General features: G+C 37.3%; 1 protein-coding gene across 1 annotated transcript in view; it reads left to right on the top strand.

The window, feature by feature from the left end:
- Positions 1-914: 914 nt before the first annotated feature.
- TDRD15 (tudor domain containing 15) overlaps positions 915-19,010 on the top strand; it is a 36,505-nt gene continuing 18,409 nt past the window's right edge. The window contains exons 1-2 of the mRNA XM_059132538.1: positions 915-991; positions 11,710-17,914. Of these exons, the coding sequence (XP_058988521.1) occupies positions 11,713-17,914 (6,202 nt within the window). The 5' untranslated portion in view covers positions 915-991; positions 11,710-11,712. The remainder of the gene's footprint in view (positions 992-11,709; positions 17,915-19,010) is intronic.

Raw genomic sequence — 19,010 nt, 5'->3', positions numbered from 1 at the left:
CTTGTATTATTAAGACTACACATTAGTAAATTAGAAAACCTAGGGAAATGGATAAATTGATAGAAAAAATAAAATGACAAAATTCATTCAAGGGATTGAAAACTTGACTAGATCTGCATGAAAGAAATTATAATGAAGTCAAAGATTTTGTCTTCCTCCAAATACCTGTATCTAGATGACTTTACATCTCAGTTCCTATTCTTTCAAGGAACTGTTAATTATTGTTTAATAGAAAGTGCTACAGAATATAGAAAAATAGCGAGAGTTGTGCAACTCATTTTATGCAGCTAGAATAATTTTCTAAATTAAGGCTTTCTTTTTTCTTTTGAAATAATTTCAAATTTGCAGAAAAGGTACAAGAGGAGTAGAAAGAACACGTGACCGCCAATAATTTGAAAGTATATTGCTGACATCATACCCAACACCCCTAATACTTTAGTGTTTATTTACTACAAGCAAGGACTTTTCCCTGCATAACCCCAATAGATTTATTAAGATCAGGAAATTAACATCATAAGTTACTAGTATCTAACCGGAGATCCAATTCAAGTCTCTCCAAAACAGAAAAACAGAAGTAAATGCAATAATATATCTAAGTATGTAATTTAACAGGTGCTCAATAACTGACCATTACTTTTACTAATCTGGAAATGCATTAGGGGTTCCTGGGTTTCTATCTTGGGCGGCCACACGGTGGGTAAAGTCTGTCAGCTTGTACTTGTGGAGCTTGGAGCTTAGATTGGGCTTTGCCCTCCCGGGGCCCCACGCAGCCTCCGCCCTCGCCCCAGGGCAGGAGGAACTGTGCCCACCTGTGAACCTCCTACTCCCCGCGAAGGCGCGGAGCTCTGCGCATGCACCCTGGGGCATAAAAGGCGGGGGTTGGGGGGTGGGGTGGAGGAAGCGAGGAACCAGGTCTTAAGTTTGCTGCCATCTTGAGCGCTGGTACTCTTCTAAAAGCTTCGGGAAGAACGGCCTGGCCTAGCGCTTCTCCGTAAGTGTGTATTTTCTGTCAGCCTGCTCTGGGCTGTATTGTTTTCTGTCCCCCACTCCCCCCACCTTTGTCCCTTGAACCGTCGTGGCTTCGGTCCCAGAGGAGTGGGCACCAGCCTTCTGCCCCCTGTGGGGGCATGCGCGCAGCCCGGCCGTCCTCTCTGCCCGCTAACGGCGTCGTGGGTGCCAGTAGTCCTGCCCCCGGGAGCGTCGTGCTCCGGGAGCGTACGGCTCAGGGTCGCCTGTGGGAAGGCTGAGGCTATGGCCGGCTGTTGTACTTGTGGAGCTGGAAAGACCCAGACGACGCCAGCGCTCTTCTGAGGAAACTGATTTTTGTGGAGTTTCGTCACTGTTGTGATACTTGAACACACTTTCAGAAGTAACTTTTTGCCTTTCACAATTCTGAAGAAATGCAAACGCTTTGCGGCGTGTCCCCTAACCTGAAAGGCCAGGTTAATCCCTCGTCGGTGCTTCCACGCGGCCCTCCTGGCCGCCGTCAGCCGTGTGCCTACAGCCACACGTTCCTGGACGCGTGTGGGGGGTCCTGGTAGTTTTCTCCACGCCTTACCGGGACCCCTTACATGCCCCCCTACGCGACAGGGTTCCTGAGACCTATTCATCAGAACCAATGAAAGTAGATTCATTGTTTTTGATGTGGTGGTGGTGGTTGTTGTTGTTTTTTGTTTTGCTTGTTTTTGTGATTGAAACATAAAAGAGGTCTTCTGTAACCTGCTCCACCATTAGCATATGTTTAGGTAGTGTGCTGGGTGTCTTCTATAGCTTTACTGAACTATAATTGAAAAACGAATTGCAGGTAAAGTGTGCCATTCGATGACATTTGAAACCTAACACAGAAATCACCGTAATCAAGATAATAAACCTACCCCGTCACACTCGAAAGTTTGTTGTGGCCCTTCCCAGGCAACACTGATCCACTCTCTGTTCACTGTAGATGAGTGTGCATTTTCTAGAATTTCATATAAATGAAACACAGTATACATTCCCCTAGCTTTCACTCCGTAATTTTGGGATTCATCTGTGTTGTGTGTGTCAATATGTTGTCTCTTTTATTGTGTGTGTGTGTGTGTACACAGAAAGCATCTTTTTAACAATTTACATTAGCCAACATCTAGCACATCATTAGTTTCAGATGTAGAGTACTTTGTCCCTTTTTTCTTGCTGATCACTTTCTATTTATGACCTACAATCATCCTGTGGTTCCAACTCCATAAGAGACAAACTGTTGTGACTCAGATTTGAGTATTTTGTAGACCTTTTCTCAGGAGTGAGTGAAGCAAGCTTGATATTTCAAGGAAAAATGTCAGTATTTATTGATGACAAAATTCACACTTTAAAGCCAAAATTAGAAGTTGGAAAACTTGTGCCTATCACTGCAGGCTTTAGAGCTTCCCAATACTTAAGTTGTCTGAGGTTGGTTGTGATATTTGATTTTTGAGATGTTCAGGTAATGCAGCAGGTCGGTTTTAAGGAAGTTCTGCATAATTCTGAACCAATATTTTCAAGCAGATCAATGTAGTACCTTTAAAATCGTTCAGATTTAAAAATTCCATTCAAAGCTCAAGATGAAGGGATTTTAAGGTTCGAATACAAAAAATTCACATATAGGGCTTAGTATTTCCATATTGTAAATAATGTCTAAGAAGCCACCTCTCATTGAGTTTTTATAACTATCAAAGAGTATCTTCAGTTCTATGAAAAAGCTCTTAAAATGCTACTCTTCTCTAATTATATGTGTGTGGCCAGATTTTATTCATATAGTTTACCCCAAAAAAGCCTATCGCAACACATTGTAGGGGCAGCTCAGAGAATCCAGCTATTTTCTATTAAGCAGACATTGGGATTTGCAAAAATTGTAAAACCATGTTCCTCTTCTCACTATTTTTTTGGTTTTGAAAAATAGCTTTCATGAAAATACTTAATGAATTATGATTTTAAAATATTTAAAAAATGTTTTTCTAATATGGTAAACATTGACAGAAGCTACATAAACAGTCTTTGGTGTCTGTCATGGCTTGGGCTGCTCTGACAAAATGACTTACACTGAATGGCCCATAATCAACAAATTTATTTCGCAAAATCCTGCGTGGTGTGCAGTCCAAGATCAACGTGTTAGCAGATCTGGTGAGAGCCTGCTTCCTGTCTTATAGATCATAGATGTCTGTGTTCTCCTGGTATCCCTGTATGGCAGAGTAGAAGTTCTCTTGTGATTCCTGTGTGGGTACTAATCACATTGCCGAGGGCTCCATCCTCATGTTTTCATTTAATCCTCAAGAACCTCCCGAATCCCCACCTTCTAATACCACCACATTGGGAGATTGTTTCAATGTATGACTTTGGAGGGGCACAAAAATAGCCCATAACAAGGTCCTCCTTAATTTTTTCAGAGCATAAGGGTCCTAAGACCAGATATTTAAGAACCACTGGTTTAATGGAATTTTTTTTTTTGGTGTTGGAGCAAGAGAGGTTGGGGAGGGGTTCAGAGACTACTAAATTAGGAGAAGGTTGCAGTTTAAATTGAATGGTCAGGGAATGCTTCAGCTAAACAGAAACCTCTGACAAAAACTTGAAGGCTGTAAGGAAGCAAACTGTACTTGAAGGGCAGTAGGCCCCAAACCCAGATCCAAAACCCAGATGTTCAAGGAATAGAAAGCACTGTAGCTGTGCCATAATGAGGATAGTAGGAATAAGGTAACAGAAAAATGTGTGTGTGGTGGTGGTGGGAGTCCTAGTGGTGATGGTTAGATCCTGTAGGACTTTCTAAACCACTGTAATGGCTTTAGTTTTCACTCTGAGTAATTAGGAGCTACTGATGTTTTTGTAGTGTATGCTGTGTCTATTTTTAAAAGGTCCTTATGGTTAGAATAGTCATGGAATGGTGGGGTTAAGGATAGAAGCAGGAAGACAAGAGTCTCATGTTATAGAAGACAGAGGAAGGTGGTTTGGGTCGGGATGTATCAGCAGAGATGGAAGAAAGCATCAGAATTTTTATGTGCTGAGGATAAACCCAGTAGGATTTCCTGGTGGATTGTGTGTAGGATACAAAAAAGTGGAGTCAGGTATGATTGAAGATACTTGGCCTGAGCAAATCTTGTATGTGGTAGATCATACTGATTTTAATTTTGTTCTAGCTTCATTTCTTTTCCCTATATATTTTATTTCTTATCAGCGTAACAGAATTCATTGTTTATGCACCACACCCAGTGCTCCATGCAATATGTGCCCTCCATAATACCCACCACCTGGTACCCCGACCTCCCACCCCCCCCTTCAAAACCCTCAGATTGTTTTCCAGAGTCCATAGTCTTTTCCTGTATTTTTAATACATTAACTTTTTGTAGCCGCTTCTGTCTCTTGAAAGCTTTCTTTAGCAAAAATATTTCCTCTTTAAATCATAAACAATGAATTCTGGAATACTGAAAAGAAATTAAAAAAAATAAAAATTAAAAAAAAATCTTTTAGATAGTTAAAAAAATTAGTTCTTTTATCTGCCCGGTATTTATTTTTGTTTTCAGCAAAGTAGTGTTTCTTAGTCTTCATCTATTGACATTTTGGTCTGGATGAAAGAACAAAAGTTTTTGTTGGGATGGGCAGACTTTTCTGTACACTCTGTGATATTTAGCAACATCTCTGGCCTCTACCTGCTGTATGCCAGTAGCTACTCTTGCCACCCACTCTGGCCCAGTTATGACAAGCAAATATATTTGTAGACATTGCCAGATGTTCCCGATGGGACAAGAAGGCCCTTGGATAAGGAATGTTAAATGGAAGCTCTGGGTTTAAAATATGCAGATTAAAAAATAAACCATTGTATTTCTGCTGAATTGGTGTCCTTAAAGACCTGAATCTAGAAATCAACTGAATAGAGAAGAAAGGAGAAGGCAAACCAGGGCACCCACAGATGCTTAATTTAATCAGTCTTTTGGAACATGGTAACCTTGCCAGAGTATCTACTAGGCAGCTTTATAAGAGCTATGTTAGATTTTGGAAAAAGAATTCATAAATGGATTCTATTCTGTAAGGTGCTTTCCCCATTTTTGTTCATAGGTCCATTTTGGATTTGTATCTTCCGCTTTTAGTGCTTGTCCAGAATTATGTGGTTTAGTTGAAAGAGCAGTATGAAACAGTGGGAGTAAGTACATAGAGAACTGGACTATTCAAGCTCTTTAATCTTTTATCTTCAGTTCTTTAGTCTAAAAAGTAACAGTCTTATTGTGGACATAAGTTAAACTAATGTACTGAAAGCCTCTTTAAAAACAGTAGTGTTGGGGTGCCTGGGTGGCTCAGTGGGTTAAAGCCTCTGCCTTCAGCTCAGGTCATGATCCCAGGGTCCTGGGATGGAGCCCCGCATTGGGCTCTCTGCTCAGCAGGGAGCCTGCTTCCTCTTCCTCTCTCTCTCTGCCTGCCTCTCTGCTTACTTGTGACCTCTGTCTGTCAAATAAATAAAAAATCTTAAAAAATAAAAATAGTAGTATTACAAGGAGCTATTCATATAAGGAAGGACATTTACACTTCTATGAGAGAACTTAAAACTTTAAAATTTAAAGTCACATATATGGATCAACTACATTTCTATTGTATCCCACTGGTCTAGACCTACTAGATGTGAACTCATGGACAGTTGCCAAAAAGGTAAGAGGGACATATGTTCTATGTATATTCTATAGAATCAGGAATTTTAGTGTGGGAAGGGCTTTCCGTATCTATTAGAGTGGCCATAGTTGAATGCTAACCTTAGGAAAGCTGTGATGCTGTGAATTTTTATTTAAATTTAATTCAGAAGATTGAAATTTTGATTTGAATTTAATTTTAAGACTTTTTAAAAATTGAAATAGGATAAATTTAAAAGAAGAGATAAGCACTAATTATTGTCCTCAGATTTATTGATTATTAAGTTGTGGTTTTATCTTTATTTGAATCTGTATTTGATCATATAAAATTATGGAACTATTACATATGTCTGAGCCTAATTTTCTTACTACTACTACTGTACTATCCAACACAGTAATATGAAAAATTGTATGTTGAAGACTGTGTTAATCAGAATAGTCTTATATTCTCTTTTACTCATTTTATAATAAAATTCTATCAATTTATGAAATTATTAGAAAACCACCTTGAATCCAATTTATAGAAGTTTTATGTTTTCTATTTTTGTATCTTCTATTAGGTTAAGAAGGATTTTTGCTGCTATTGTTGAGAAAAAAAGTTTAAGAAACTCTAGTTCAACCATCTCATTTTACAAATTTAGAATCTGATTCTAAGAAACCATTCCCAAAATCTTACACAATTGAATCTCCAGTAAAACTCCTTTCCTGATGTCTTAATCTTGTGTATGCAAAGTGTTTCCATAAATATGATAATATCTAAAGAATAGAATATTGAATAAAAGTTGTTTGATCTAGAATATCTTGATTTTAAATTAGGTCTTTAAATGTCCATTGTATAAAACCACTGTTTAAGAACATGTTTGGATTTTTGTTTAATTTTTTCTAGTTAACATAGAGTGTAATATTGGTTTCAGCAGTAGAATTTAGTGATTCATCACTTACACATTATACTCAGTGCTCAACACAACCATGCCCATCACTCATTTAACCCATTCCCCTGCCTACCTCCCCTACAGAAACTGTTTCTTTTCTTTCTTTCTTTTTTTTAAAATTTCTTTTCATCGTAACAGAATTTATTGTTTTTGCACCATACCCAGTGCTCCATGCAATACATGCCCTCCTTAATACCCATCACCTGGCTTCCCCAACCTCCCAACCCCTGTCCCTTCAAAACCCTCAGGTTGTTTTTGAGTCCATAGTCTCTCATGGTTCACCTCCCCTTCCAATTTCCCTCAACTCCCTTCTCCTTTCCATCTTCCTATGTCCTCCATGGTATTTGTTATGCTCCACAAATAAGTGAAACCATATGTTAATTGATCCTCTCTGCTTGACTTATTTCACTCCGCATAATCTCTTCCAGTCCCGTCCCTGTTGCTACAAAAGTTGGGTATTCATCCTTTCTGATGGAGGCATAATACTCCATAGTGTATATGGACCACATCTTCCTTATCCATTTGTCCATTGAAGGGCATCTTGGTTCTTTCCACAGTTTGGCGACCGTGGCCATTGCTGCTATAAACATCGGGGTACAGATGGCTCTTCTTTTCACTACATCTGTATCTTCAGGGTAAATACCCAGTAGTGCAATTGCAGTTTGTTTTCTATAATTAAATTATGGTTTGTCTCCCTCTTTGTTTTTCTTATTTTTCCCTCCGTTCTCCTATGTTCCTCTGTTTTGTTTCTTAAATTTCACATGAGTGAAATCATATGGTATCTGTCTTTCTGACATTTCACTTAGCATTATGTATGTTTTTGAAAATGGTAAGATTTCATTCTTTTTGATGGCTGAGTAACAGTCCATTGTGTATATATACATACAAAATCACCTCTTTATCCATGTATGAGTTGATGGACATCTGGGGCTCTTTGCACACTTTGGCTATTGTTGATAAGGCTGCTATAAACATTGGGGTGCATGTGTCCCTTTGAATCGGTATTTTTGTATCCTTGAGATAAATACCTAGTAGTCCAATTGCTGGGTCATGGGGTAGCTCTATTTTAACTATTTGAGGAATTTCCATACTGTTTCCCAGAGTGGCTGTACCAGTTTGCATTCCCACCAACATGTTAAGAGGGTTCCCTTTTCTCCGCATCCTTGCCAACATCTGTTGTTTCTTGTGTTGTTAATTTTAGCCATTCTGACAGGTGTGAAGTAGTATCTTATTGTGGTTTTGATTTCTATTTCCCTGATGAGTGATGTTGAACATCTTCTCATGTACCTGCTAGCCATCTGTAGGTCTCTGGGAAAAATGTCTATTCATGTCTTTTGCCTGTTTCTTAAATTATCTGGTTTTTGGGGGGTTTTGTTTGATAAATTCTTTATAGATTTTGAATACTAACACTTTATCAAGTATGTCCTTTGCAAATGTCTCCTACCATTCTCTAGGTTGCCTTTTAGTTTTGTTGTTTCCTTACTGTACAGAAGCCCTTTATCTTGAAGTCCCAACAGTTTATTTTTTTTTTTCTGTTTTCCTTGCCTCAGGCGATGTGTATAGTAAGATGTTGCTACGGCTGTTCATGTCCGAGATTGCTGCCTGTGTTCTCCAGGATTTGATCATTTCCTTTCTCACATTTCAGTCTTCCATTTTTGTGTGTAGTGTATTAAGGTGGTCTGGTTTCATTCTTCTATGTGCTGCCATTCAGTTTTCCTGATACCATTTGTTGAAGAGACTGTCTTTTCTATTAGATATTATTTCTTGATTTGTTGAAGATTATTTGAACATGTTTGCTCTTAAATGCCCTAATCTCCACCCCCCACAAAGGTAAGAACTTACACAAGGGTAAGAACTTTATCTATGGCATTGGGAACTTCCTTCATGATCCTATAAAGAATTGAAGAGGCAGGGGAAGGAAGCTGATTGACACCCACAGAATAGGTCATTCTGTCTGCCGATCAAGAATCTTTTCCAGGGCCTGGCTGGCTCCATCAGTTGGGCATCCGGCTCTTGATTTTGGCTCAGGTCATGATATCAGTGTTGTGAGTTTGAACTCAGCATGGAGATTTGAGATTCTCTCTTCCTCTTCCTCTCCCTCTGCTTCTCCCTTCCTCAAAAAAAAAAAAAAAAAAAAAAAAAGAAACAAACAAAAAAACCCCAAAACTTAGTGGGGACCTTTGGTGGTCATCATACAGGACTTACAGACTTATGTGTTGATTCTTAAGGGCTCATCCCCATTACTCTTTACTCTTCAATTTATTTTTAGTAAATCCCACAGTCTTTCCCCATCAGAATTACTAATCATCAAAAAAAAAATTACTAATCATCCTGCAGCACAAGCTATTGTCCATTAATGGAATAGATTCTTAACACCAATAATTTCTTCCAGCAAAGTAGATGTACTGTGTGTGCTGTCAACTGTGACTATTTCATTTTGTTTCTCAGGCAAGGCTCTCCAGTACTTCAGCAATATATTTCTAGATGTTACTGGCATTAGGTGAGAGCATATGTAAACCAGGCTCAGACTTTTTTTTTTCTCCCTCCTGCTGTGAAATGCCATATGAGGCCATCTGTATTGTTTGAGGGAGGGTTAGCAGTGTGGAGGAATAGGCTCCTGGTAGTTGGAACATGCCATTCAATTTCTCTGTGTTTTCGTGGGGCTAATATTATATATACCCCTTCATTTAATGAAGAAGTCCTTCTGGCTACATTTGCTTTTTATACCTAGAGTGGTGTGGTGAAAGGCTTAGGTATTTTTCTTTTCGTATTTTACTCAAGGGAATTGTGACATGACCCTTTGAGTGAATGCAAGGAGGAATGTTCTTGTGTTCTTTATAGCACAGGATCCTTTCTTTACTATTTTTTTTTAAGATTTTTTTTTTATTTATTTATTTGAGAGAATGAGAGAAAGCGCACTAGAGGGGAAAGGTCAGAGGGAGAAGCAGACTGCCTGCGGAGCAGGACAGACCCTGGGTCCCAGAATCATGACCTGAGCTGAAGGCTGTTGTTTAACCACCTGAGCCACTGAAGTGCCCCAGAGGATCCTTTGAGTACCTGGTCTTCCCTTTATAAGGAATATACACTGGAATATAAGGAATATAAGGTCTGTACACTGACTCAAGTCTGGGAATTGGAAAAGGACTGTCACTTTAACAGTGGCTTAAGGTCTTTCCTGTCCTGAAGTGTTTTGGTTTGTTCAATGACAGTCTTTAGTGTATAGTCTGATGATTTTTTTAGACTCCAGGATCAAATAGATATAGGCTATAATCAGTAGATCAGACCATGATAATTATCATCAAATTAATTATTTAGGAAGAAATAAAAACCATAGTTAGTACCCAGTACCCAGATGTCCCTAAATCTTAACTCTTTGCCTAGCTTTCCTGTGGCTAGTTTCAGCTTTGTTGAAAAGGCTTGAGTTTAAGTCTTAGAAAGGGCTTCTGTTCTGTTTATCTCTGAGAGAACATTTATAATTTCATAAGATTTTATAATCTCATCCTCCATGTTTCTTTCATCTTCTCTTTTTATCTTCTGAGTTTTGGGCTATTCTCTCAATTTCCTTCTCTTTCATTTATCTTCATTTTGTGTTTTTTTCCTGACGGAATTTTATATTTCTTATGTGTATTTTTTCCTAATCTCTGTTGCTGCATCTTAATGGCCACAGAGTCATATAAAAACGTGGTGTTCTTTTTTGACCTTTTGAAAACACAAGTCAGACTTGGGAGGAACAATTATTTGCTCTTTCATTCAATGTATTTATTCTTTAAGGGAGTATTTCCTTCATTTTTCACATGGTTTTCTCTCTTGTTCTCTTTTTAAGGTCCAGTATTTTTCTCATCATAGAACAAAATTTATAGTTGTGTTAATTCCAGGTCAAGTAGGAGTTGAGCTGTGTCCTATCACAACAAATGTTGGTTCTTAACTGAATTTGGGGAATATTTTATATTTGAATATTGGTTTTACTACTTTTAGAATTCCAACAATCTAGAGAAAATTAGGTGGAGCCATTGTTTGAGTAGAAAGCTTTGCACAGATGCTAAAGATCTCTTCTCCCTCTACACTTTATGTGGCCAGCCATGCCAGTCACAAAGCCTGGATGTACCTAACCTTAGGGTCTTTCCATGCCTGGCTTTTCTTAATGGTGTCCAGGATTTAGCCTCTTGCCCTCAAAGAAGAATCTAGAGTTGTGTAATGATGCTGATAGGGTCCAAATGTTATTGATTGACAAAGTGGGGAGTGAAAAAATTATGTCTCCTGTGGGTTCACCATCTGCCCTTGCTCCTAGCATTCACCCCTTTGAGTTCTGGGTTGTTAGAAGTCTGCATGAAGTAAAGTAGTTCCTCTCACAGCAGTAGGAGGATGTTTCCAGTAGACTTTATTTGGTCTCCTTCTATTATACCACATATGCCCAATATCCAGTAGAAACTTGGAAATTTCTAAAAACTAGAGATTGCTCTCTACTTTTTTCCAGTGATTATATATACTCCCTATTTTTCCTGTTCTCTTGGTTATTTCAGTTGAATTTTTTGAAAGCAGAAGGCCGTGAATTTGCATACATTTTTGTCTAGTTCAGTGTAATTTATTTAACCAGTGTGTTCAATTTTAGAAAAACAAGCATGTAACTTTTAAATGTTTTATTTAATTATTTTTTTAAGAATGAGAGAGGGAGAGAACATGCATGCACAAGAGGTGGGGGCAGAGAGAATCTTAAGCAGGTTCCACTCCTAGCTTGGAGCCTAACGCAGAGCTCTGTCTCATGACCCTTAGATCATGATCTGAGCCAAAAATCAAGTCTTTTTTTTTTTTTTTAAAGAATTTATTTATTTGACAGGCAGAGAACACAAATAGGCAGAGAGACAGGGATAGAGAGGCAGAAGCAGGTTTCCTGCTGAGCAGAGTCTGATGTGGGGCTTGATCCCAGGACCCTGAGATCATGACCTGAGCTGAAGGCAGAGGCTCAACACACTGAGCCACCCGGGCACCTCCAAAATCAAGTCTTACACTTAACCAGCTGAGCCACCCAGGTATCCCCAGGCAATAAGGATTTTAAGGATAATGTTTAAATACCAAATAAGACTTAATTCAGATTTATAGAAGGCTTATTTAATTTTGACAGTGGTCTGTCTAAAAGCTAATTCATACTTATTTGCTTTTAGAAAATGGATTCTACACCTTTGTTACCGACATCTTTAAACATGAATCTGACAATATCACATGTAGAATGTCTTCCCAAGGACATTCTGGTGAAATTTCAAGGCAGAAATCATATCGAATGTGAGTTTGACTACCACATATTACAGAGAGAAATGCAGCATATTCCAAAAGTAAAAAATAATGTGGACATTGATGAATTTTGTTTGGTTGAAGAAAGAGTATCTGGAGAATGGCAGAGAGGAAGAGTCATGGAAAAGAAAAATGAACTCTATACAGTATTCCTCATAGATCATGGAGAAGAACTAAGAGTTGATGGTACACAGGTTGCTTCAGCCTGTGGCAACTTATTTGAGCTACCACCAAGGGTAATAGTTGGTATTTTCGCCAACATACTACCAAATGGGGAAAGATGGCCTCCTAAGGCTTTGAATTATTTCAAGTCATTAGTAGGACTACAAGTGAAAGGTTGTGTACAAGCTGTTTTGCCTCTTCAAACGATTCTTCTTGAAGTGCCAAAAATTATATCCCAGGTTCTTGAATTACAATTAGGCAGACTTATTGATGGGGATTCATTTCGCCTTATTGTGGAAATGTTAAAAGAATTCTCACAGGAAATGCCAGATTTAATAAAACATAAAAGACCTGACTTATCATTAAGTAATAATGATGCTTCACTTGATATTCAACACATTCTGGCTAATTTGCAGCCATCTTTGCCAGTAGGCAGGGTTGAAAGTATAAAGGTGTCCTCTGCATTGAGCCCAAGTAAATTTTATTGTCAACTAATTAAATGGATTCCAGAGTTAGAAAACTTAACAGTGTGTATGACTTTGCATTATGATACTGTCAGTCAAGAAAGTAGTCCCACATGTGATAACTTTGGACTACTTTGTGTTGCCAAAAGGAGAAATGGACAGTGGCATAGAGGAATTCTTCAGCAGCTCTTGCCCAATAATCAAGTGAAAATTTGGTTCATGGATTATGGCAGTAGTGAGGCTATACCCTCAATCCATGTGAAGAAACTTAAACAGGATTTTATTTTAGTACCGTTGTTTTCGTTTCCATGTTCTCTGACCTATTTACACAGTCCAGATAGAGATGCCAGAAAATCTCAACTGACTGTTTTTAAACAAGCTTTGTTAGGACAAATAGTATATGCACACATTGATTGTTTCAATAAGGATGAACATTTGTATTATGTAACACTACAAACTCAGGAGTCTACAATTAATTCTAAGTGTCTGCTGAAGACCGGAGGCACACAAGTACTCTGTCCAGTGTCTGAATCAAAGATCTCTAAGGAGGCTAGTGCTTCTGATGTAAACAGTGTGGTTGACTCTTTTACTGCAAATACAGAACCATCAATAAGCTCTTCAAATAAAAACACTTTGAAAATAAGTTTTCCTATTAAAACTGTAAATATGGAGATAGAGACTGCCTATATAGCTTTTGTAGCCTATGTATTAAACCCATCAAATTTCTGGGTACGCACTAATGAACATCAGAATGAACTTCAAGATCTAATGAAAAATATAAACAAATCTTATGATTCGTGTGAAAATGATGAACTGATTCTAAGAAATCCAGAACCTGGATTATTTTGTTGTGCTAGATACAGCAGAGACCGACATTTTTATAGAGCTGTCATCACTGAAATTAATGGTTACAAGATTAATGTTTATTTTTTAGATTATGGAAATACTGATTCCATACCATTTTTTGATGTAAAAATTTTGCTTCCAGAGTTTTGTGAGTTGCCTGCCTTAGCTATGTGCTGTTCACTTGCACATATATTTCCTGTTGAAGACTTATGGGTGAAGGCAGCAATTGACTATTTTAAAAAAATAGTCTTGAACAAAGCAATTTTGCTTCAAGTTACAGCAAAAAAAGATGACAAGTACATTGTAAATATTCAGAGTATGGAAGCCTCAGAAAATAATGATGTTGTCTCTCTTATGTTACAAGCTGGATATGCAGAATATTGGGAAGTAGAACCAGAATATTGTCCCAAATCTGAAAGTGAATATTCAGTATTAAATTTAGAACCTAAAAGCAAAGTTAAAGTCCTATCTGCCCTTCTTGAAAGAGCCAAACCTAAAAAGTACCATTCAAATAAACTTAAAGAAAGGACCTTATCTTTGTTAAAATCCCCAGCTGTTAATTTCTCAGATTTAAAAAATCCTTTCACCTTGTCTGTGGGACCGGAGTTGCTACGACCTTATAAAGAATATATGTTTAAACCAGGAACCGTGCTCGAAGTCAAGTGTTCTTCTTATTATGGCCCAGGTGACTTTTCCTGCCAGCTTCAATGTAAGTTAGAGGACCTAAAATTGTTAATGGAACAAATTCAGAATTACTACAGCGTTCATTCTGATCCTTATCAAATTGGGCAGATTGCTTGTGTTGCTAAGTATTCCAAAGATGGGAAGTGGTATAGAGCTGCTATTTTGACTCAAGTATCAAGAAAAGAATTTGACGTGGTATTTGTTGATTATGGTTACCAAGAAAGGGTTTTAGTTAAAGATATTTGTGCCATTAACCCACGTTTCCTTTTTTTAGAAGGCCAAGCCTTCAGATGTAGTCTTAACCATTTAGTTGAACCCATCAGTTGTAAATTCAGTTGGACAAGAGAAGCATGCAGAGACTTTGGGAATTTTATTTCTTCATCTAGAGGATTATTGACTTGTGTCATTTATGCCCTAGTTCTTATATATCCAAACTGTTTATGTAACTTAGTGGATTTACAATCTCCACTTACTAGTGCAAAAGAATTTCTTATTAATCATGGCTCAGCACAGTATAATACATTATCAAGGCCATTTCCATCTTCAGTTAGTCTTTACAGTTACTATTATTCTTCCTTTAACATAAAAATTGGAAGTGAGGAAGAAATATACATTTCTCACATCTATAGTCCTAAAAAGTTTTATTGCCAACTCAGTAGAAATAATAAAGACCTAGAGATGATAGAAACAAAAATCACAGAGATTAGTAACCTCAAAAATTATCCAAAATACGATCCTAGTAAAATGAGACTGTGCCTATCTAAGTATGTAGAAGATGGTCTCTCTTATCGAGCTTTAGCAACGCCAACAGACTCACTAACTGACTTTCTGGTCTATTTTGTAGACTTCGGAAATAAGCAGTTAGTAGAAGAAAGTACATTGAGGGCTATCTCCGATCAGTTTCCAGAGTTGCTGTTTACACCTATGCAAGCTATTAAGTGTTTTTTGTCAGATTTTAGAGATGTAGATATTCCAGTAGAAATCTGTAGCTGGTTTGAAGATAATTTCTTGGGAAAACCATTAAGGGCAATAATATTGACCAGGGAGTCAGATGGCCAGCTTGGTGTAGAATTATATGATGGATGTCAACATATAAATCAGGAAATTAAAATGTTGCTTCATGCTTATGGAAAAAAACTCTGTGACCAAGCACACTATGTAGAAAAGGGTCCTAAAATAAGTGAGAATAAGCGACTTGCTGTTTCTTTGAAAGGCAAAATAGAAAAAAACTATCACCATAATGTGATAAATAAAACTAAGCTAGTAACATACTCTGAAAGTAAAATAGATCAGTTAACAAATCCGGGAAGTACATATGCCAAGCTTTTGAAACCATCAGTTTGTTATAAAATTGAGCCTGCCTCAAAAAACAAAGTGAGATCTTTGAGTGATGGACTAAAAAATAAAGGTGTAAAAAGTATCTCTGGATTTGATGAAAATGATGTGGGCTGCAAATCAACAAGGGTTATATCGCAGTCTTTTATCCAAGAACTAAACCAAGCAGCTTCTCAAAACCTATCTACTCTTACTAGACCACAGATCAAAGATCTTCCTCAACCCCAGATTTACTTGAATGCCAAAGTTAAAGGATATGTTTCTAATATCAGTAATCCAGCAAGCTTCCATATCCAGCTTGCGGAGAATGAAAATGCAATCCTCAGACTTGCAGATGCTCTAAATGAAAAAAGATTGAATATAGTGAAAGAGAGAAAGTCCACGAAGCCTATGGTAGGAGACCTGGTAGTTGCAGAATACTCTGGTGACCATGCCATTTACAGAGCCGTTATTAAGAAAATTTTGCCAGGAAATTCTTTTGAAGTGGAGTTTATTGACTATGGTAACACTGCGGTAATAAGCACATCCAAAATTTATGAATTTCAGAGGGAATTCTTAACCGTTCCTCAGCTAGGAATCCATTCTTTTCTCAGTGGGGTCAAGTGGCATGAGCCTGATGAAATATGGGACAGTAAAACTGTGGATTATTTCATGTCGAGAGTGAGTAACAAAACCGTTTCTTGTGAATTTCTGAAGCAGCATGAGCAGAAATGGGAGGTCAATATCATCTGTGATGGAACATGTGTCATTAATGAACTAATGAAATGGACAGCCTGTTCAAAACTACAGAAGACTGTACTGCAGCTGCCTACAGCTGTCTCTCAAAAGGTGAGCTCTGGGGAGGAGAACAAAAGGAAAAAAGGAAAGTCAAAGGAGTGCGAAGGTTCTGGGACTCTTCAACCACCTTGCCAACGGCTGGTTAAGATTCCTTTTGAAGAGTTAAGACCTGGACAACTTGAAAAGTCTGAGATACTTTATGTCTCAAAAAGTGGGACATTTTATGTGAAGTTATCCAAAAATAAAAAAATATTATCAGATTTAACAGTATTCATCAATAAAGAAGTAAAAAACCCCTCTTTATCGGTGGAAAATATTGAAAAAGGTTTAGAGTGCTTGGCAAAATCTAAAAAAACCTTGAAATGGTATAGATCAGAAGTAGCAAAGAAGTGTGTTGATAAAGTGCTTGTTTTTTTAGTAGATCGTGGTAGGTATGAAATAGTACCTTTAGGGAATATCCGGCTGCTCAGTAAGGAGATTAGAAATATTCCAAGACAAGTTGTGCCTTGTAAGTGGATTTGGTTTGAAAATTTTAGAAACCGGTCATTTGAGTCCATTGTGTCTTTATTTGCTCATTTGGAAATAAGTATTCTTTTCTTGAAATACTTAAACTCTGTGTGGAAAGTCGACATTTTGGTAGATGGCCTGCTACTTCTAGAATACTTAAATACAGTTCATGCTGAAAACAAACTTAAATCTTCAGAAGCTATTTTTAATGTGACTCCTGTGTCGTCCTGTACAATGAGATCATATACTTGGGCCCAACTCCAAAACGGAAAGCGGTATTCAGGTATTGCCACTGCGGTTTGTGATCCGTCAGATTTCTGTGTTCAGTTAGAAGATTTCTTTGACACAATGAAATCGCTCTTTGTGCTGCTTTCTGATCTACCAGAAAACTTGCAAACAGTGCCTCAAGAGTGCATAACTCCTGGTGCTAGTTGTTTGTTCAAATACGATTTGGAAGATCAGTGGAATAGAGTAGAAATCTCTGAAGTCTCTAGTCAGTCCCTATTACTTGTGTTGATCGACTATGGATTTTCTGTTTGCATACCTTATTCAGATACAAAAAATCTGAAAGTTGTTCCTGTTGAACTTCTGGATATACCAAGGTTAAGTTATCCTTGTATCTTATATGGTATCTTACCTGCTAAAGAACAACACTGGGATGAAGATGTGAAAAGTTTCTTTCAAAACTTCCTAAGCAAACCAGGCTTAGTTTTTCAGTTTAGGAAGCATAATTTTGAAACAAAACTGAAAGTAGATGTCCTTCATGAGAAAAATAACTTGGCAGATTTGTTAGTTGCATCTGGTCTTGCTGTATATTCTGAAGATTCAGATCCTCTTAATGATGGAGGTACTACTACTGGACCTACTAAAGTCCAATATCCGTTACAGAGTAAGCCTGTTCTCCCACTGTTAGATGAAAATTGTTACAAAAGAGAAAATATAAGTTGTACATGCACTGAGAAACAAAAGCTGAAAGAGAAAACTGTAAAGAGGAAAGAGGTCTGTAAGAACCTCTTAAGGAAAAGCCGTATCAGTAAAAGATTATATTCCAAAAATGTAGCTCTGAGGAAGAAGGCTGACTTTGGAAAACATAATCCCCTAAGTACTGCTATGTTTGATACGTGTTCAGCAGCTTCATTTTGGGAACTGCCTAATGGTTTAAAGACCAACACCAACTGCATTGAAAACATTTTTGAAAAAGTACCAACTGAAGAAACACAGGAAAAGAACACAGTGGATTTGAGAATAGCAGTAAAAGCATTGCACGCTAATGAAAAAATAGTATCAGAGGAATACTTAAATGGTAAGTAGCTATTTTAAAAAAGATATCCTTTTTTTGTAGATTCCATTTTTGATTCTTTAAAAGCTTATTATATGTCAATTATCCAAGTTGAAAATATCATACTGCAAGGAAACTTACTAGAAAATCTGAATAAATGGATAAACTGGGACTGATCACTTAATTATAGAATGGTATGTGACTAGTTCTTTTTTGAGTGGTGGTGACCTTTGAGATTGTAATGAAAGTGGAGAGCATTTTTAACCATATATGCATGCACACATACGTGACATTTTTGAAGTTTAAATTTAATTAGCCAGTATATAGTACATCATTAGTCTCCGATGTAGTGTTCAACAACTTATCAGTTGCATATAACATGACATTCTACAGATAATTTCAAGGGTTTCACAAAACTAAAGCCCCATAGAGCTCAGGTTAATAAATCTTGCTGTTAGTGAGCTCCTGGGCTCATTCTGAAGATCAAGGCCTCTTATCAGGGGAAATGTATCTTCAGGTTTTTCAAATATGCCTTTAGCATATTGATAATGTAGTTAAACTTATGGAATAAACTGGAACTTATTTCCTCTTAAAATTTTTAGATGTCAAACTGATTCTATAATAAAATTTTAGTATGTTATGGCTAGGGTATTGTCTGATTTTGCTTATGCACATCATATTTCATTTTCTGTGGGGATTAGTTACTGAGGATTTTGTAGCCTCTAAATGTTCCCTGTTTAATGAATCTGTTATTCATGTTATAACTCTATTATAGCATGTTACATTCTTTTAATCAGTGTGGAGAGATCTTGTTTTTATTGATATATTTTAGAAAGAATATTTGAATTCATATTTAGGTGTTCTATAGTGAATTGATAAATGGTTTAAAGTTGGCTCTTATTTTTGAGTATTTTGTATTGGATTAGCAGTTATGGTAGAGTGCTTACTATGTTATGTATTAAAATTTTTGTACATATTACCTCATTTAAAGCTTACCAAACTCTGAAGTAAGTTGATTTTTTTATGTTTGAATGGAGTCAGATAGCTAGTACCCATTTCTTTGCCTGAATTCTAAATCACTTTAGAGAGGGACAAGGAGAGAAACAACTGGTGAGCAAAA

The sequence above is a fragment of the Mustela lutreola genome, chromosome 9 (assembly GCF_030435805.1).
Source record: "Mustela lutreola isolate mMusLut2 chromosome 9, mMusLut2.pri, whole genome shotgun sequence".
Classification (NCBI taxonomy): domain Eukaryota; kingdom Metazoa; phylum Chordata; class Mammalia; order Carnivora; family Mustelidae; genus Mustela; species Mustela lutreola.
Note: the sequence above shows the minus strand (reverse complement) of the source record. Positions and strands in the feature narration are given on the sequence as shown.